At 42.5% G+C, this 21795-nt stretch overlaps 1 protein-coding gene across 1 annotated transcript in view; it reads right to left on the bottom strand.

The window, feature by feature from the left end:
• The window catches only part of BCKDHB (branched chain keto acid dehydrogenase E1 subunit beta), a 258498-nt gene that overhangs the window by 185175 nt on the left and 51528 nt on the right, over positions 1–21795 (bottom strand). The window contains exon 5 of the mRNA XM_065400997.1: positions 21209–21317. Within this exon, the coding sequence (XP_065257069.1) occupies positions 21209–21317 (109 nt within the window). The remainder of the gene's footprint in view (positions 1–21208; positions 21318–21795) is intronic.

Here is a 21795-nt window from a genome sequence, read left to right as displayed (position 1 = left end):
GAGCGGGGGTCGGGCTGAGCTGCTCAGCCCACCCCGCTCTGGAGTTCCCGCTGCCGGCTCCTGCCAGCCGGGGTCCCCGCGGGTCCAACTCAGCACCCGCTGCTGGCCTGGGGGGGAAGGAACCCCAGGCTGGCAGCGGGCTGAGATCCCAGCTGGCAGGAGCGCCGGTGAAAACCCCAGAGCCGCGGCGGGCTGAGCCGCTCAGCCCGCCCTGCTCTGGAGTTCCCGCTGCCGGCTCCTGCCAGCCGGGTCCCCGCGGGTCCCACTCAGCACCTGCTGCCTGCCTGGGTGAAGGAACCCCAGGCTGGCAGCGGGCTGAGACCTCAGCTGGCAGGAGCTGGGGGCAGAAACCCCAGAGTGGCGGCAGGCCGAGCCAGTCGCTGCTCTGGGGTTCTGGCTGCTGGCCCCTCGCCAGCAGGGGTCTCTACCACGCAGCTCCACTCACCTTGCTTCCGGTTGGAGGCTCTCTTGCAGACAGGGTCCAGGCCTCCAGCCCTGCTCAGGCCTACCAGCCACCTACTCCACTCACCTCAGCTGCCAATCTTGGTTTCCAGCCCTTGCTCATCCTGCTTTCGGGCCTGGAGTCCCAGCAGGCCACCCTTTACATATAACAGTAGTTTGGTTATATATTATAGACTTATAGAGAGACCTTCTAAAAAGCGTTAAAATGTATTACCGGCACGCGAAGCCTTAAATTAGAGTGTATAAATGAAGATTCGGCACACCACTGCTGAAAGGTTGCCGACCCCTGAGTTAGATGTTAAAAAGATGTTCCTAATTATAAGGATAGTTTAGCAATAGAATAGGTTATCAAGAAAAGCCATGGAATAAACATGGAGGTTTTAAGCACAGGTTAGACAAGCAACTGTCAGGAATACTAGGTATACTCGGTCTTGCCTCAGCACAGGCAGATGGACTAGGTGACCTCTCAAATTCCCTTCCTGCCCTACATTTCTATGATTCTATGTTTACATTTGAAACCACTATGAAGATTTCACATGTTATTTATTGATGCACCAATTCAGAAGATATAACACCATTATTCATTCAAAGTAGTGAGGATGCTTGAAAACAGCACTTCAAGAGAGATTGAACAACACAGTTATCTTTTAGTCTCATACAGAATATAGCCAAAATCCTTACTTTCAATTCAGGGCAAAGATGAGTCCTCAGATAAATTGAGCTGCATTTTCACGTTCATGGGATGCACTGGCCAAGTGCAGCTTAGAGGGTAGAACTCTAACAGTGCTTATTGGACTGATCACATGCCCCTCTAGCCCCTCCTTTTCACATCTGTGAACATTCTGAGTGAGAGGCTATAAAAGGAGTTTCCTTCACCTCCCTGTCAGGTCCTGCATAGAAATGAGGACTTTGAAGAAGAGGGGAAGCCAGGCAAGGAGTGTGAGCATGCAGAGTCCATCTCAAAGAACTCCAATTACAGAGGAGTAGCCTTCATTTCTTCTTGAAGTGGCCTCTGTATTCCCATGCATGGGATAGTTTAGTAAGTAGTAGTATATGCATTCAGGAAGGAGGGATATGAACTGCTAATTAAAAAGGGGTGGAAGAACTACCTTGCCAAACCTAGCATCCAATGTGGATGCTAAATCCAGGGAATGATGTTTGGTAAAGGTGTAAATGGAACTCCATAATCCCTTCTGGGAGAGCGACCATTGCTAACCTACAGGCCTCCTGCATGCATAATCTAGTCCATCTTGATAAGGTTTGCAAAATAATAGCCAAGCCTATTTTGCTATATGAATAAGGGATTGATAGACTAGGGGACTACCTAACCTCTAGTTCTATCTATATGATAGGTTAGAGCCCATTCTGAAGCTGGGATGTGTAATCTAGTCTCATCTGGATGATTATGTAGTCTTGGAAAAATATAGGTAAATTGACTGTCTGGTTAATGTGGAATTTAGTAACCACTGTGACACTGCACCCCATAATATCACTGTGAAGAATATATGGTTGACATAGCTATGATGTATTTTATGCAAGATAAGTCATGTGAGATGTCAATGGAAAGGTTATCATCTGCTGAATATGATTATCCTATTTGTATATATGTATCATTTTTATATCCAAAGTTATGAATATTGACTATGTACCTATTTCACATATGGCTATTCCTGGGCAACACCTACTATGCAAAAGGCTCTCAGTCTAGATGGCTGGCTGGGAAGGGTCCATTCAAGTTAATGAGCCATTAGAGAGAACAATAGGCCTTAGGAGAAGCTTATTTCCCACCTCGGGAGCCTTCCTGAGGACGCTACAGACAGCCGCCAAGTAATGGCTGCTGTGACACTACAGGGACATGACAGGGATGTCAGTATTTTTCCACTGACTGGCATGGGAACCAAGCTTTGAAACAAATGGTTCCTGCCCTATACAAAAGCTATATAAGACAGGGAAGTGACATCATCTTGGTTCTTCACTGACTCCCCCACCCAAGAAGACTCCTGGAAACACCTGAGGAACAAACACCAACTGGGGAAAGTGCTGGACCCAGTTAAAGGGATTTTTAATCTGTGAATGGAACACCTGGGGATTCCAAGCTATACGCAAGTGCATCTTGCCCCTTAAAAATCTGGAGCCTGCATGTATCATCACTTAGGGTGAGAATTTGCTATTCATATCCAACCTATGTAGTATATTAAGCTTAGTTTGCATTTTTGTTTATTTACTAGATAATCTGCTTTGATCTCTTTGCTATCCTTTATAATTACTTAAAATCTATCTTTTGTAGTTAATAAACTTGTTTTTGCTTCATCTAAAATCAATGTGTGGGAGTCATAACTCGGGGCAGAAAGCTGTTGTATATTCCTCTCCACATTGAGGGAGGGGGTGAATTTCATGAGCTTACACTATACAGTTCCCTGTGCAGTGCAAGGCAGTATAATTTTGGGTTTATGCTCCAGAGGGGGTGCGTGCCTGAGTAGCTGGAAAGTACCCTAGCTGGAGCCTTCCCATGCAGTAGCTGGTCAGAGCATCTACATGTAACTGCAGCTGGGTGTGTCCCTACGTGTATGTGCGCTGGTGGCTAGAGCCTGGAGAGAGCTTGGCAGCTTGTCACAGTAGTACAGTGTAAAAGGGAGCCCAGTCTGGTGGGTCAGGGGGGCTCAATGGTACTTCAGTTCCAGTTGGCACCCCAGGGGAAACCGGTCACAACCACCTTAGACAAGATTTTGGGTGAGGGCATAACAGAATGATTTACAGATACACCTCTACCCCAATATAACGCAACCCGATATAACACGAATTCGGATATAACGTGGTAAAGCAGTGCTCCAGGGGGGCGGGGCTGCACACTCCAGTGGATCAAAGCAAGTTCGATATAACGCGGTTTCACCTATAACACGGTAAGATTTTTTTGGCTCCCGAGGACAGCGTTATATCGAGGTAGAGGTGTATAAGAGAAGAGTGAACTCTTAAAGGACATCCAGAAACCAGAAGATTTAAGATGCAGCAAATATTCTAATATGGATTGAACTGGAGCCAAAAGTGATGGCCTTTAGCTCAAGGCCTCTGATGTGTAACTTTTTCTGTAGGGAACCAATGGACCTCAAACTGTTGTTTAGATATAACCCCATCTAGACTAGATGCATCTGATGTGATTATCATTGAAGATGTGGGAAGATGGAAGGGCAGCCCAGGCACAATATTGTGATGAGACTACCACATTAGGGAGTGCAGTATGTGCTTTGGGATGACTCATTTCTGAAACTGCCTCTCCTCTTATGGGTTCCAGGATGAGCTGCTCTGAGAAACAATCATTGATGATGTCTAGAAAGTTCCTCTCTGCATCATGTCATGCAAAGAAATATATCCAGTCAATATGGGGATGGTTGAAATCCCCTTTATTAAGGTTTTTGTAACCTTTCTAAAATCCCTGAGTATTTCACAATCACAGTCACCATACTTGTTTGGTGGTTGGCAGTATATTCCTATTACTATACTCATTATTCAAACATGGATTTTCTACCCATAGCTATGGTACAGTCTGAGTCATTTAAGTTCACTATATTTGACTCTATGTTGTCTTTCACATATAGTGCCACTACATAAGTAGTCCCGCACCAGTGCAACCTACTTATCATTCCTGTAAATTTTGTATCCTGCTATTACCAAGCTCCACTGTTTATCATCATTCCACCAAGGTTCTGTGGTGCCTATCAATAGCCTCATTTAATTCCAGGCACTCAGGTTCACCCATCTTACTCTTTAGACTTCTAGCATTTGTATACAAGCACTTGTAAAATTTGTCAACATTTCATTGTCTGCCTTCATGAGATGTAATTAAATGAGACTCTTTTTAATTTGACTGTTTCTCTTCAGTTCCTACCTGTGCTTTAAAAACTTCTATCCTCTCCTCTTTACTAGGATATAGACTATCCTCTTTAATAAATCCTCCCCTAAGGGATTTCTCTGTCCAAAAGCACAGATCTTTACCTCCTCATTTAAGGAATACAACTGTTAGCTACAGAAATAACAAGCTTTTATCCTCTGAGTGGACCAACCACTAGAAGGTGATATGAAACAGTGTTAAAAAATGCATTAATTGTAGAATTTTCCAATCTTTTTTCCTGACACTTTCCATATTCTTACTGTTCACAAAAAAACACATTGTAAATTTTGCAGAAAGCTATAGCGTATTTAAGTTAATATAGCCATAGATTTTAAAGCTAGAAGGGACTTTTATGCTCAGATATTTTGACCTCCTGCATAACACAGGCCAAAAAGTCCCACCAATAATTTCTGCACTGAGGTGCCTGTAGCTCAGGGATCGGCAAACTTTGGCATGCGGCCCACCAGGGTAAGCACCCTGGCGGGCTGGGCCGGTTTGTTTACCTGCCACGTCCGCAGGTTCTGCCGCGATCAGCCGAACTTGTGGACATGGCAGGTAAACAAACCGGCCCGGCCCGCCAGGGTCCTTACCCTGGCGGGCCGCATGCCAAAGGTTGCCAATCCCTGCTATAGCTTGTTACACTGTGGAAGAGTAGTACATTTACTTAACAACCATGAATTTTTTTGTAGTCCAGGATTTTTTTTATTACACACACACTTTCTCTCTCTGTTCCTCCCACACACACAACAAATTATCTGGCAAAGTAACAAATGGTTTAAGTTTAATACACATGTAAAACTTTTAGGGCTGTCAAGTGATTAATCACTATTTTTTTTTTTAATTGCACTGTTAAACAATAACAGAATACCATTTATTTAAATGTTTTTGATATTTTCTAAATTTTCAAATATATTGATTTCAATTACAACAGAACACAAAGTGTACAGTGCTCACTTTGTATTTATTTTTTTATAAATATTTGTGCTATAAAAATAGTATTTTTCAATTCACCTCATGCAAGTACTGTAATATAATCTCTATCATGAAAGTTGAACTTACAAATGTAGATTTATGTACAAAATAACTATTAAAAAATAAAACAATGTAAAACTTTAGAGCCTACAGGTCCACTAAGTCCTACTTCTTGTTCAGTCAGTCACTCAGACAAACAAGTTTGTTGACATTTACAGGAGAGAATGCTGGCCACTTCTTGTTTACAATGTCACCTGAAAGTGAGAACAGGTGTTCACATGGCACCATTGTAGCCGGCATCACAAGATATTTATGTGCCAGATGCATTAGAGATTCATATGTCCCTTCATCCAACCATCATTCCAAAGGACATGCGTCCATGCTACTGAGGGGTTCTCCTCGATAACGATCCAAAGCAGTGCAGACCGACTCATGTTTACTTTCATCATCGGAGTCAAAATGCCACCAGAAGAAGGTTGATTTTCTTTTTTGGTGGTTCGGGTTCTGTAGTTTCCACATTAGAACGTTGCCCTTTTAAGACTTCTGAAAGCATGCACACCTAGTGCCTCAGATTTTGGAAGGCACTTCAGATTCTTAAACCTTGGGTCGAGCGCTGTAGCTATCTTTAGAAATCTCACATTGGTACCTTCTTTCCGTTTTGTCAAATCTGCAGTGAAAGTGTTCTTAAAATGAACAACATGTGCTGGGTCATCATCCGAGACTGTTATAACATGAAATATATGGCAGAATGTGGGTAAAACAGATCAGGAGACATACTATTCTCCCCCAAAGAGTTCAGTCACAAATTTAATTAACACATTTTTTTAACGAGTGTCATCAGCATGGAAGCATGTCCTCTGGAATGGTGGCCGAAGCATGAAGGGGCATAGAAATGTTTAGCATATCTGGCACATAAATACCTTGCAATGCCAGCTACAAAATTGCCATGCGAACTTTCAGGTGACATTGTAAATAAGAAGCTGGCAGCATTATCTCCTGTAAATGTAAACAAACTTGTTTGTCTTAGTGATTGGTTGAATAAGAAGTAGGACTGTGTGGACTTGTAGGCTCTGAAGTTTTACATTGTTTTGGTTTTGAGTGCAGTTACTTAACAAAAAAAATCTACAATTGTAAGTTGCACTTTCACAATAAAGAGATTGCATTACGGTATTGTATGAGATGAACTGAAAAACACTTTCTTTTATCATTTTTACAGTGCAAATATCTGTAATAAAATAATATAAAGTGAGCATTAACATTCAAAAATACTTTAAAAACTTCAACTGGTATTCTATTGTTTAACTGCGCAATTAAAACTGCGATTAAATCGCAATTAATTTTTTTAATTGTGATTCATTTTGAGTTAATTGCGTGAGTTAACTGCAATTAATCGACAACCCTAAAAACTTTCTTTCTAGAAGTTGTGTGTTAAACCACAGAAGCAGAGAAATATTGAATTGTGGTTTCTGCCATCAGCAATTCATTCTGTTGCTCATCACAACATTTGACATTAATTGGCACCCTCACAGGCAGTTTCAGCAGACAGGCTAAGGATTTATTGTCACTGCCAGGACCACGTTCAGTCATTTTAGCAAAAGACTGAAGGAAAATGTATTAAATTGTGCAACAGGTACACATGGGAAGTTTAGAAAATATATAATTTTGTATCTCCACTCTGACCCCCATACTAGCTCCCATCTATTTTCCCCTCCTATCCACCCACTAGTTACCCTTCCCCATCCCCCATTAAAAAAATCTCCCAGTTTAACTGTAACCAACTTGTGTGATATATCAACTAGTTCTCACAAACATAAGAAGTTTCATTAAGTGTAATGTTTCCCTTATATTGTTGTGGGCAATAGTTAAATCCTCAGGAAACTCTGATGAGAAGTAGTTACTATCTGTACATTGCCGGGTGATGTACAGCGCACAGGTCTAGTAGTTAGGAAATCAAGTTATGAGCCTAACTCGGCCACCAACTTGATCTATGATTTGGGTAAGTCTCAGTTTTCCCATCTATAAAATGAAATACTGTTACTTACCCTACACTGAAAACATTCCGAGTTCCAAGCATGAAAAATGCAATATAAATCCTAATTATATGGACAATTTTTTCCAAATAAAATAGTTTTCCCCTGTCTCCTCCCCTAAAATCAATCAACAAGCTCAGTTTAGTTCCTAATGTGGGCTAAATCACTTATAAAACTGTGATCCAAAACATTTCACACATGAAAGAGCAGTTCAACCACATCAAGAACACAAAACCAATCTGGAGAAACATAATGCAGCCACAAACATAAGAACTACCGTTCTAGATCAAACTATCTAGCAGGGTGTCCTGTCTCTTTCAGTGACCAGTATCAGATGTTTCAGAGTACGGTGCAAGAAAGCTGACAGTAGAATAATTTGGCGACAAGGAAAGTTTCTTCCTACTTCCTACTAATTAGAGGTTGCCCTGAAGCATGAGCGCTTATATCACTTCCAAACATAAATAGCTGCTGAGATATGCCACACCAAGCTGTGAAAGAGAGAGAGAGAGCGCGCTGCTGTACATGTACATGTTTACGTAATAATTTATTATAGCAAATGCTGGGTTAACTTATTACTAACAGTATAACAGGAATAATCTTCCTGTTTGCCTGTATACTTTTGTGTGTGCCTGTTTACATTATAGTAACTCCTCACTTAAAATCATCCCAGTTAATGTTGTTTCGTTGCTGATCAATTAGAGAACATGCTCGTTTAAAGTTGTGCAATGCTCCCTTATAACGTTGTTTGGCAGCTGCCTGCTTTGTCCACTGCTTGCAGAAAAAGCAGCCAGTTAGAGCTAGCTGGTGGGGGCTTGGAACCAGGGTGGACCAGCAGCCCCCCCATTAGCTCCCTGCTCCCCTAAGTTCCCTGTGCGGCAGCCACCCAGCAGGCTATCAATTGCCAGCAGTTCAGCTGTCCCTGCCCCCACTGCCATGTGCTGCTCCTGCCCTCAGCCTTGGAGCTGCTCCCAGGAGCCTCCTGCTTGCTGTGCGGGGGCGGGGGGGGGAGAGGGGTGCTAATGTCAGGGTGTTCCCCTTCCCCCACTCCTGTACCCCCATCTCCTGTACCTTATCTTCAGGGGAGGGGGAGGGAACCTACAGGGCTCAGGACTGAGGGAGCTTGCTGGCAGCAGCAGCTGTCTCAATTTGCTGATCTACTTAAAAAGGCAATGTACTTAGAGTGGGGTCACTGTACTTAAAGGGGCAATGCGCATCTCACATACACACACACAGGGTGTGTCTCTGTCTGTCTCTCTGCCATGCTGACTCCCCTCCCTCCATTCGTGCTGCCTTGTAGAGTGTGAGGCTACATTAACAACAATGTGTTAACCCTTGAGGGCATCATTTAGCAGTAAGGCAATCCCTGGGAAATATCCCACCCTCTGACTTCACCACCTCAACCAAGCTTCACAATCATCATTGCTGTGTACAGTATTAAATAGTTTGTTTAAAACTTATACTGTGTATATATGTATATATATATATAGAGAGAGAGAGAGAGTCTTTTGTCTGGTGAGAAAAATTTCCCTGGAACTTAAAACCCGCTCCCCTTTACATTAATTCTTATGGGGAAATTGGATTTGCTTAACATCATTTCACTTAAAGAAGCATTTTTTAGGAACATAACTACAATGTTAAGCGAGGAGTTACTGTATTTAGATGTATAACTAAATACATTCTTCCTGTAACCATCTCTTTTCATCACAAAAATGGTTGTAAAGGGGAAGAAAAATAAAGAATTATGGGCCTGATTTTCAGGGATGCCAAAAACCCATTATTCCAGTTGAAATCAACACCATGCATTGAATGAGGTGTGCTAGAAACTGGAGATCCAGTTGGTTTCTCCAGATTCTCTCACACACCACAATGCAGCAGGGAGTGAGGTGCAAATTAATACAGCCAATTATTACAGAAAAACCTACATTGCAGTGTTTCCCTTTGAGGGGCTGCCATCCAGGAGGTGCCTGGCAGATGGGTACGCCCTTGATAGGTGCTTCATGAAGATGTAATGAGGTTCCACAAATAAAATAATCCATGGCTTCTTGCACAGAAGGGTTTGGGAACTATATCTAGTTGCCCTCTCAGTTAAAGAATTCAAAGGCAACTGTGAGGCGAAACTGATGGTGCTTCCTCTTCCCTCTAGGGCTTATTCCCACGTAGAGAAGGATGGGGCATATAGTTTTTTGAGCCGAAAGGCCTATACAATATAAGATACTATGATGATAATCAGTTATTTTGTCATTCTGGCTGAATGGTTCTGCTTCCTTGGCAATATTATGTTGTTTGTTTTGGATCAGCTTTCCTTGAATTCCTATCACTTTTAAAGCACAATCTATATTTGCACTGATGGTAATAAAATAAAGAGTTTTAAGAAAAGCTCAGCCTTGAAAGGAGTTTCTCTCAGCACCATTGCAAAGCCTTCATTTACCAGACACAGTGAAAACATATGGCATTAAATTAGTTTATCTATTCTCTCCCATAGAATTGTATTTAACTAAATCCAGATAAAACCGGTTTAAAATTTACACTAAACAGTCACTCTCTTAATACTGAATGTTTAAAACTAAAATCTTTTGAACAAATTTCAGCAGAGCAATCAAAAAACAATTTTCATTCTCTCAAAAAAAAAAAAAACCCCAAAAAACCATGAATTTTATATAGTACCAGTGTAAGTACAAGTTACAAGAGGCTGTAAATATGCTGCATTTGTCTAAAAGAGTAGTTTGAACACTTTAAAAAAAACATGCTTTTCATCTCACCTGCCTTGTCACTATAACAACCATTGATGCAAGTCATATTTATTTCTACATCACGGATGTCATATATAGTACAATTAAATGAAACTGAAAAGGTCAAAAGACATCAGAATAGATAAGCCACAAGATGCCTAAACCTGATAATGTCAAGGTGACTCATTTTCTCCCTTGATTCATAATCATTATGTGCTCTTGGCACCACACAGATTGTTAATTATCTTTTAAAAACAAAAACCTCTTCTCTTATTTGGATATTTTCTAAACAGCTCTGACATTTAGAAGGAAGTCACAATAGCACTTTCAGTAACATTGTTTATACTACCATAAAATTACTAGAAGCCCAATACCACTATTTTCTAACCTCTGATCTTTTAATCATGTGGAGACTTTTGTTTTTATAGATTTATAAACTCCAGGGCCAGATGGGACCATCGTAATCATCTAGTCTGACTACCTGTATTACCGAGTCCATAGAACTTCCTCAAAATAATCCCTAGAGCAGAGCTTTTAGAAAAACATCCAGGCTGGATTTAAAAATTGCCAATGATGGAAAATCCACCACAACCTTTGATAAATTGTTCCAAAGATTAATTACCCTGACTGTTAAAAATGTACACCTTATTTCCAGTCTTAATTTGTCTAGCTTCAACTTCCAGCCATTGGATCATGTTGTTCTCAGCTAGATTGAAGCGCCCATTATCAAATATTTGCTCCCCACATAGGTTCTTATAGACTGTAGTCAAGTCACCCCTTAACCTTCTCTTTGTTATACTAAATAGACAACTCCTTGAGGCTCATGGCTCTTCTCTGAGTTTTCTCCAACTTATCAATATCTTCCTTGAATTGTAGACACCTAAACTGAACACAGTATTACAGCAGTGCCAAATAGAGAGATAAAATAACCTTTGTACTGCTACTCAAGTTTCCCCCCGTTTACACATCCAGGAATTGCATTAGCCCTTTTGGCAACAGCATCACTCTTGGAACTCATGTTCAGCTGATTATCCATCATGAACCCAAATCTTTTTTAGTCACTACTTCCCAGGTTAGAGTCCTATAAGTATGGCCTATATTCTCTGTTCCTAGATATATACATTTACACTTAGCTATATTAAAACACATAATGTTTGCTTGCCCCCATCATAACAAGTGATCCAGATCCAGGTGAAACTTTATCAGTGATGATTTTATGTTTTCTTCCAGGTCATTGATAAAAGTGTTAATTAGCATAGACCCAAGAACTAGACACACTCCCACTCAATGATTCCCCATTGTGATGGGGTGTCTACCCACACAGGACTGAAAGGGTTAAGGTGGCCAGGTAGGCCTATTAACACCAATCCTGCACCTGGAGGAAGTGCCAGGGAGCAGGGAATTGATTACAAGCAGGTTCAGTTGTGCAGGAATAGGTGGGGCCTATAAAGCCAGGAAGCTGGCAACAGACAAGGGCCACTGCTGGGAAAGGACAGTGACTCCCTTGGAAGAGGGAGAGGGTTTGGAGCTGGTACACTCAGAGCAAGGAGGGAAATCAGTAGTGATAGGAAGCAGTCCAGAGAAGGATGAGTGTGGGCTGGCAGAGGAAAGCCCAAATCTGCTCGGTTGAGGGTCCCTGGACTGGAACCTGGAGAAGAGGATGAGCCTGGTCAACACTTCCACCCATGTGAAATCCTAAATAAGTCAATGGGGTTCCACCCAGGCACTACGTCTACTGTACAAATCCAACTGCAGAATCAAGGCACAAGCCCCACATTCCCTATTCCCTGTTCTCGTTCAGGAGGCACAAAAGTTTCTATTCCAACCTTCTGCATTCAGTTTTTCAAGACTTTCACCCTTAGGACTGAAACACTCCAAGCTTTGCCTGAAGATAAAATTTTCTGGGGAAACCTGAGCAAATCCAGTTCACTTATTTCTAAGTATGAAAAGGGGGGAAATTCACTTTGCCCATTAGAAATAAGATCTTACAATTGTCTCAGGAACAATTCTGTAGCTTTGTGTTTTGTAGAGAAAAATTATTTTGATTTGACTAAGTTATGAGCCTCTGAAAACTGCATTATTTCCACATACTGTAGAGTTTATGTATTTTCTTGCTCAGTTCATGAAATGTGCAGCTAAGTAAGGTCACGCTGCACATGTAGTTTATACACGAGGCACGTAAAAAGTTTGAGAGAGAAATTGTTAGGAAGCTCCTGATATAGAAAAACATCACATGCCCAGAAAGACTTTAAGCCATCATATTTTCAGTGTCTGGGCTCCTTATAGGCCAAATTGTGCTCTGTTGCACAGGTGTAAATCGGGAGTCAGTCCACTAAACTAATAAACATAAAAAGCTGATCACAGAGTTCTACCCTACATGTATTTCTTTTCTAAAAGGGAAAGCCAGGCATACAGCAAGCAGTGTTGAGAGTTCCTGCAAACTCTGAAGGGTGACACCAAACTCTGATACACCTTAGATGCTGCAAAGGGCCACCACCAAAGACTAGGACAGAATCCCTAGTCAGGGCTTTGCAAGGAAAGAAGTGGTCCTCAGAGCAGAAGCTAGAGAGCTAGGAGTCCTGAGCAAAAGCCCTCAGCTATCTGCAACTAGTAATGACGGGGAAGTGGTGCAAAGAAAAATGGAGAAGCAGCTAAAATATTGGGGCAGGGTGTAATGGGCAGTAGGCAGGGCCGCCGAGAGCAGGTTCGGGCCCCGGTGAAAAAAATTTTTCGGGCCCCCCAGCAAGGGCGGAACGGCTAAACAGGGCCAACGAGGGGGTGGGGGGAGCTGGGGAAGCCGGGCCCCGGGCCCCCTTCCGGACCGCCGGGCCCCAGTAATTTGTACCGGCTTTCCTCCCCCCCTCCCCCGTCGGCCCTGGGCAGTAGGCGACAAGTGTTAGCAAAAGGGAAGGGGAGAGCAGCTAAACAAACTGGAAAAAAGAACGTGTCTGCCAAAGTGAGAGGGGGTATATATACACATCAAAAATTCATTAAGTAAGGCAAGGAAGAGGTTAACTGCGCTGCTGCCCTCATTTCCAATCCCTCAGAGGAGCTGCTCAGCCAGCCGGCTGGAAAGAGAATTCATGCCGGAGCTCTCCTTAAAGCAGGTAGCTAGATAAGAAGGGGAAGTATTTCAAGGGATATCTGAGGGAAGAAGGAAAGGTTTTTCCATTTTTTCCTATTCCAGGGAGATGGGGAGCTTCCTGACTCTAAGACACATGAAAAATCTGTATCCAATCCCCCGTCTCATCCTCCATGGTTGGAGAAATGCTTTTTAAAAGCCTTCCCGGTGTTTATTCTGGGTGAAATCCCAGTCAGTCAGTGAAGACAATCACAAAACTTCCTATTGATTTCAATGGGGTCAGAATTTTATCCTCTAAAGTTACCTTTTTACATTTTATATTTTACATTTACATGTAATCCTGGTTATCCTCCTACTTATGCCACCCTAAAAAAAATTTCTCCCTCCTTGTTTCTGTAGGTTCATTATGATATAATAGGGCAATTGAAGAAGAATGATAAAATCTACAAGGTGCACATATGCATGAGGATGCAGAAGTGATTTTAAGATGTGTTGTATTTGTGATGCAGGACGTAATGAGTTGATATGTTATTAAATACAACCTAATCACAATGCATATGCACAACCTTCACTTTAGCATGTCTTAACTGCTGACAGCTTAACCAGATAGTCTAACATTCTCTGAACACAGCTTTCTGCATGGAAAATGTTACATAAGGGGAACAGCTCATCTGACAGGAAACAATTGTGAAACTACCACCTGCTGACAAGAAGCCAATGACACTTTCATAAATAGCTTGAGCTAGGGCAGGTTTGACATAGATCAGTGGTTCTCCAATTTTTTTTTTTTTCCACGTACCACTTGAAAATTGCTGAGGGTCTCGGTGGACCATTTAATGATCTTTCCAAATGTTGTTTGTACCGTTAGCTAACTATTGTAAAGCACTTTGGATAAAAGTACTATATAAAAAAAACCTTAATAATAAAGGTTTTTTGTTCTACAAATAAAAGCACACAACTCATATTTTAACATCAGTAGTCTTACCTTTCTAATGCGATGGATGTGCCCTCTCCCCCACTGTGGCAGCCCCCGAGCTGGGGCTGGGAAGGAGCGGGGTCTCTCTCTCTCCCCCACCGCAGCAGCCTCCTAGCTGGGGCTGGGAAGGAGGGGGGAGTCTCTCCCCCACCACAGCAGCCACAGAGCTGGGAAGGAGGGCTGTCTCTCCCTGGCAGCCGCAGCCCTAGAGCTGGGGAAAGTTGACTCTTTCTCTGGCCTCCGCAGCCCTGCATGTCCCAAATTCCCCCTCTTCTCACCCCACTGCTCCTTCCCACCTACCACCTATTCCCCCATCTCACCTCACCTTACATGTGCATCTTCTCCAGGGTCCCGGCACTTAATTAGTAGAGCCATTCCTGCGCGGCTCCACTAATTAGGTGGGTGGCCCTTCATTCTCTCGTGTGCGGCCACCCAGGTGCACACCTTAGAGGGAACTATCCACGGACCACCTGAATGGAGCTCGCGGACCACAGCTTGGGAACCTCTGACATAGACGAAGCAGTTGCAGCAAATTACAAACATATTTATCAATATGACAGAAAATTCAACTACAGCTGCTGTCTCCTACAACAAAAGTTGTCAGCCAGTACATTTGGAAACCTCTCCCCATTCATTAAATAGAAATGATGGTCAAGAGCAACACATTAGGACTCTACCACTTGTATACTTTAAAAAAGGCAAAATAAATTTTTACTTTTCAGATCCTTCCTTAGGATTAATTTACAGCCCTGGTTAAAACAAATGACATCTTATAGGGGCAATTAAAGATCTTGGTATAGCAGCATTTTACAAAAGGGGTTTTGAGATTTCCTCTAAGTAATGTGCAATCTGGAACCTATGCTTGTCGATAAGCAAAGGGCTTAGTTGGGTACCGAGCAGCTGCAGCATTTCCAGGTTGCCGCAGATGTCCAGATTGCACACAGGAAAGAAAGTGTGTTCTTTTATTTAAGATGCATCCATCATAAAGTCTCCATATCTCTGTCATCTTGAGGTTTGACTACTGCATTGTGCTCTACATAGGGGTATGGCTTTAAACCACCTGAATGCAGCAGACCATTTTTTATGAGGTGTTTAATGCAGGGAGTTCATTACACCTCTGTTCCATGGCTTGACAGACCCCCAGGTGAAGTTTAAGGGATTGGTTTTGACTTAAATCATTTGGGTCCCAATTTTCTGAGGCTTGTCCCTATGCTTGTATGTTACCAGGACCGTTGACCATGTGAGGTGTGCGAGTTAGTTTGTCCCTCCTTGTATAAATTGGAAGAGGATGGTGGCAAGGCATTCTCAGCAAGGTGTCCTTCACTTTGGAATTTGCTTCACCCCTTGGTTCATCACAGTATGGATCTGGTGACCACCAGGGCACAATGCAAACCCCACATGTTTTCCCAAGGTTTTTGGGGGATGGCTGATTATGGCAAGATATAAGACCTGTATTTTTGCTCGTATTTTCTAGGGGCAAAAACCTCATTTGGGCATCCACTTTTAATACTGTAATTAAAGCGCTTTCACATAAAATCTGTATTATGCCCAGAGTCTGAAATAAATACAGTTAATACATTTGTATACAAAATACAGGGAAGATATCTTGAAATCATTGTGGATAGTTCTCTGAAAACTTCCACTCAATGTGCAGTCAAAAAAGCTAACAATGTTAGAACCCTTAGGAAAAGGGATAGATAATAAGACAAAATATCTTAACACCACTATATAAATCAATGGTATGCCCACACCTTGAATACTGCATGCAGTTCTGGTCGCCCCATCTCAAAAAAAGATATATTAGAATTGGAAAAGGTGCAGAGAAGGACAACAAAAATAATTAGGGGTATAGAACATCTTGCATATGAGGAAAGATTAGAAAGACTAGGACTGTTCATCTTAGAAGAGAGTCAACTAAGGGGGATATGATGGAGGTCTATAAAATTATGAATGGTGTAGAGAAAGTAAATAGGGAAGTGTTATTTCCCCCTTCACAAAACGTAAGAACTAGGTGTCACCAGATGAAATTAATCGACAGCAGGTTTAAAAACAAACAAAAGGAAGTACTTCTTCACACAACGCAGCCAACCTGAGGAACACACTGCTATGGGATGTTATGAAAACCAAAAGTATAACTGAGTTCCAAAAAATAATTAGATAAGTTCTTGATGGACAATGGCTATTACCCAAGATGGTCAGGGATGCAACCTCATGCTCCAGGTATCCCTAAACCTCTGACTGCCAGAAGCTGGGGCTGGACGACAAGGGATGGATCACTCAAAATTGCTCTATTCTGTTCATTCCCTCTGAAGCATCTGGCTCTGGTCGCTGTCAGAAGACAGGATAGTGGGCTAGATGGCCCATTGATCTGAACCAGTACGGCTGTTCTTACATACTGCGGAATGCATAGCAGTATCCAAAGCACCGAGTACTTGTGAGTGTACAGCACCACAGAACTCACAAGTACAAGAAAACACCCAGTTGGATGTGTAAACATACAGCACACGCTGAATAATTCATAGTTTCAGTGAAATGCAGTGTAATGATGATAAATGCACAACAAGCAACAAAAAAGGCATATTTTCACTAAAAGACAGTGTTATACACCTCTACCTCGATATAACGCTGTCCTCGGGAGCCAAAAAATCTTACCGCGTTATAGGTGAAACCGCGTTATATTGAACTTGCTTTGATCCACCGGAGTGCGCAACCCCGCCCCCCCCAGAGCACTGCTTTACAGCGTTGTATCCGAATTCGTGTTAGATCGGGTCACATTATATCGGGGTAGAGGTGTATGTATAAATGTACACCAAGCACTACACAGTTCTTAACAGCCCACAAACCTTCAGGGCACAAGTACAGCCAAGCATACGACATTAATGCAGCTGACCGTTAAATTATGCTTACAAACTCTCCCACAACCACATAGCTCCACTTTGTGCTCCATCTCCACCCTCAACCCCAGCAGCAGCTTTTACCTCACAGGTATTATGCAGGACACAACAAGCAACTATAATAATTGGATCTCAGTGAGAAAAATATCCCAATCTCATGAGTAAAAATTTCAATAACACCAATGATAATCTGCCAATCAGGAAAGAATCATAGAATCATAGAAGATTAGGGTTGGAAGAGACCTCAGGAGGTCATCTAGTCCAACGCCCTGCTCAAAGCAGGACCAACACCAACTAAATCATCCCAGCCAGGGCTTTGTCAAGCCGGGCCTTAAAAACCTCTAAGAATGGAGATTCCACCATTTCCCTAGGTAAACCATTCTAGTGCTTCACCACCCTCCTAGTGAAATAGTGTTTTCTAATATCCAACCTAGACCTCCCCCACTGCAACTTGAGACCATTGCTCCTTGTTCTGTCATCTGCCACCACTGAGAACAGCTGAGCTCCATCCTCTTTGGAACCCCCCTTCAGGTAGTTGAAGGCTGCTATCAAATCCTCCCTCACTCTTCTCTTCTGCAGACTAAACAAGCCCAGTTCCCTCAGCCTCGCCTCGTAAGTCATGTACCCCAGCCCCCTGATCATTTCCGTTGCCCTCCGCTGGACTCTCTCCAATTTGTCCACATCCTTTCTATAATGGGGGGACCAAAACTGGATACAATACTCCAGATGTGGCCTCACCAGTGCCAGGAATAATCACTTCCCTCGATCTGCTAGCAATGCTCCTACTAATGCAGTCCAATATGCTGTTAGCCTTCTTGGCAACAAGAGCACAGCGCTGACTCATATCCAGCTTCTCATCCACTGTAATCCCCAGGTCCTTTTCTGCAGAATTTCTTCTTAGCCAGTCAATCCCCAGCCTTTAGCGGTGCATGGGATTCTTCCGTCCTAAGTGAAGTACTCTGCACTTGTCCTTGTTGAACCTCATCAGATTTCTTTTGGCCCAATCCTCCAATTTGCCTAGGTCACTCTGGACCCTATCCCTACCCTCCAGCGTATCTACCTCTCCCCCCAGCTTAGTGTCATCTGCAAATGTCCCTGCTTAAAACTTTCTGAATAGTCCTTTGTTCTTAAAGATGCAAGCATCATGCACCTTTCCTGGCTAGCCAACATTAATATTGGTGAAGTGTCCCCAGTGATCTACCAACACTTGAATCATTGTAGAAAAGTGGCCCTTTCTGTTGACGTACTCTGTGGTAGGTGAGTGCCAAAATAGGGATGGGTGTGCTATAGCCCCACTGCAGTTCAGAACTCCGTTACTGCAAATCCATCCATTACGTCCTGCTCGTCGCTGAGAGTCACAATCCTGTGTAGCGGGATATAAATAATGGCACAAAACATTTGCACAATAATGGCCCCCACTGTGGGCTTTACAACTACAAAATGATTTTCCACTGACTGGTAGCAATCCGGCATTGCAAGCTTCCAGATGCAATCACCACCCCCTTCTCCACTGTCCATGCAGCTCTCATTTTGGTGTCCCTGAGCTGGAGGGCTGGGGAAATCTTAGTACACAGATCCAGGAATATGGTCTTTTGCATTCGAAAGTTCTGCAGCCATTGCTCGTTGTCCCAAACCTGCATTACAATGCAATCCCACCAGTCAGTGCTCATTTCCAAAGCTCAGAAGCGGCTGCTGCTGCTCCATGAACACCACCAACAACCATGAATTGGTTTTCGATATGTCCCTTCGCAAACTGTCCTCAAAAGAAATCGTCATGTCCCCCAATGTTGCAGTTCTTCCTGCAGGTCTGGAAATACCTGAGAATCATTCTACCTGTATTTGCGATGTTCATGAGCATAGGTGCTGGACCTAGGGGTGTTGCTGCACCCCCTGGCTTGAAGTGGTTACCATTATATAGAGGGTTTACAATTTGGTTCAGCACCCCCCCTCTATAAAAACTGTTCCAGCACCCCTGTTCATGATAATAGTAAAGACCCGTGTGGGCTCCATGCATCTGTCAGAAATGATGGGCAGTGAGAAGTGCCATATGGGTTTGTGGGACTTTTTTAAAAAGGGCGGGGTGTCAAAAATTATGAGATATGGATAGCATTATGGGATGGAGAACGTTCCATGTTGGGAACATGACCCCTATTACCCAGAGATCCCTGGGCAAGTCATTTCTATCCCTCAACACATTGACAAAACTTTCCAGAAGGTATTGCAACAGACAGCAGCACATGGCACACTGGGATACCTACCCACGGTGCACCAAACTGCATCAACACAAGCACTCCTGGTGAGTAAACAGAGCTAAGGCAAGCAGCCAAGCCACATGCACAAGTGATGTAACAACTTTGGTAGTTCTACACCGGTGTGACTTGTCTTGTCCAAAGTCTGTAGTGTAGACATAGCCTTAGTCAGACACTGCAGCTGGAGATGTAATTTCCAGCTCGGGTACACATAAACATTGTAGCTTTGATTGAGCTAGTGTACTAAAAACAGCAGTGTAGCTGTAGCTGCACAGGCATCCATCTGAATACAATTCCGTCTGAGACCATAGGTAAGTACTCTTCCAGCTAGCCTGTGCCATGCTCATGTTGCTGCAGCTACACTGCTATTTTTAGCACACTAGCTCAAATCAAAGCTAGCACATGTATGTGTACCCAAGCTGAAAATTACACTTCCAACTGAAGTGTAGACGTACCCTTACATGATCATGCACCTCCGGACCCAGCCCTGCTCTCTCACTGAGGCACTGCTTCTTCTCTCAGTTCCTCTCTTACCGCTTGTGCTGCTAAGAGGAACAGGGCCAGGTTCCTGCATGCCTGGCTGTGCTGGAGCCACTACAGGCGTGAAGAAGGCCCAACAGAATAAAGAAGCAGAACGTGTACCTTTAAGAAGCCACTATGCTTCTTTCTCCCACAGCACCTCAGAATAAATCCACTGATTCTGTGCCATCGCTTTCCAGCAGCTGGGATCAATGCATTTACGAGGGACAATAAAAGGTGGTTTCCACATCTGCCCTGTGATTAGGGGAATGACCACAGGACAGAGGCAGTAGCAATTTAAAATCTTCCCTCAGCTGCACTGACATCATCTTTCACACAGAACTGGTGGCTCTGGTCTCTGCCTGAATTCACTAGATCCCGCTCTGCTGTAGTGGCCCCACAGGAGAGCACGGCAATGATTCTCAGTTCAGCAGCACAGCAGGGAGCAGAAAGAGAAACACACCAACCAGTGAGCTCATATAATTTTCCAGGAACCACATCAAGAGCAACTTCTAGCCTCTACCACTGTTCTTCCTCTTCTGCAAACTGATCCAGCTCCCAAGAGCAGCAAAACAGCTCAAAAGATGAACAGCTAAGGAAGGGTAGGAACTGAGCCATAAAGATGGTATTAAATAAAGATAAAAGTCTAGGAGTATCAAAACCTTGGTCTCCTCCAGACATTATGTGAGCTAGGATGTAATCTACAGTACATTTGTGATAAATGATGTTCTCAGAAATTCTCAGAGCAAAAAAAGATAATGTCCCTGAAAGGCAGTTTCTGGTAAAGAAAAATGAAATGGACACAATTTATATTTCAAAACACACCTGAAGACGGTCTACCTGAAAATCAGCAGGTGGCTATGATGTACACTCGAACTGCCTTTACTTAGCCAGGACAGTTCCTCAGTCCAGTGTCTTTCTGTTACAAGGCTGGTTTCTGTTTGTCTCATATATGTATTGGAAGGCATAATTATATTATTTTTAACAAGACCCTTTCCCTAATCATAAAGAGTAATTCCCACTAGTCTCTTTTGACTCTTCATGTTTTTACTGTTCAATTCTTCATTCCAATATGAATACAAAACTTTTACTGACTGGAATCAGGACTTCACTACTTATGATTTACAAATACTGAAGTCAGTGGGAGTTGGATCAGGTGCTTAATATGGATTTGGGTACCTAACTTTGACACCCATATTTTAAAATCTTGGCCAATTTTTGAGCAGCTTCTCTAAAACACACACTAAATAATTAAACACATAAAAAAAAAGACAAATAAATATAAAGATGGATCCCATAACGTAAAATGCATCAATTTATATTGAGTATACACTTACACACACACACACACACACACACACACAAATTACATTTTATTGGAGCACACTACATATAAGAAACATTTTTACCTGCTGCTCTGTAAAGTATTTTAGGTTCAAAGAATATGCAGGGGTTTTTATCTTCTATGCACGATAGTAATAGTCCTTTGGCCTGAAGAGGACTTCTTGGAATAACAACCTGTAAAAATTATTTATAAAAACTGATTAAAAATATAATTCAGCTATTTAAGGATTAGATACAGAGATAATATTAGGTTAGCAGGCCACTCGAGTTTACACAAATACTTACATAAAATCCGCTAAGGTCAGGCTTTACCAAATCATTGTTTAAAGATTAAAAACAGCTCAGAATGTTTTTCCTTTTCTACACTGGGTTAAGTTGTGCCGCTTCCTAGTTAAAAAAACTGACTAGAAGCAGCATGAAGGAGACTAATGAGCAAGCAAAGCACGAAAAACAAAACCGGGATTTTCATCTGAACATTTGCCGAACCATCACTAGCTGTTGGAAACGCTACTTGTTGCTATATATGTGTTGCACTCTATCTTGTTTCATTTTTTCTAAAAGTGCAGCTATTGCTATTAACAATAAAAAAAAAAATCTTTGTTTATGCCTGATTTAGCAAAGCACTTACACACGTGCTTAAATCCATCCCTCA

Source organism: Emys orbicularis, chromosome 3 (genome assembly GCF_028017835.1).
Source record: "Emys orbicularis isolate rEmyOrb1 chromosome 3, rEmyOrb1.hap1, whole genome shotgun sequence".
Classification (NCBI taxonomy): domain Eukaryota; kingdom Metazoa; phylum Chordata; order Testudines; family Emydidae; genus Emys; species Emys orbicularis.
This window is presented reverse-complemented; position numbering and strand designations above follow the sequence as displayed.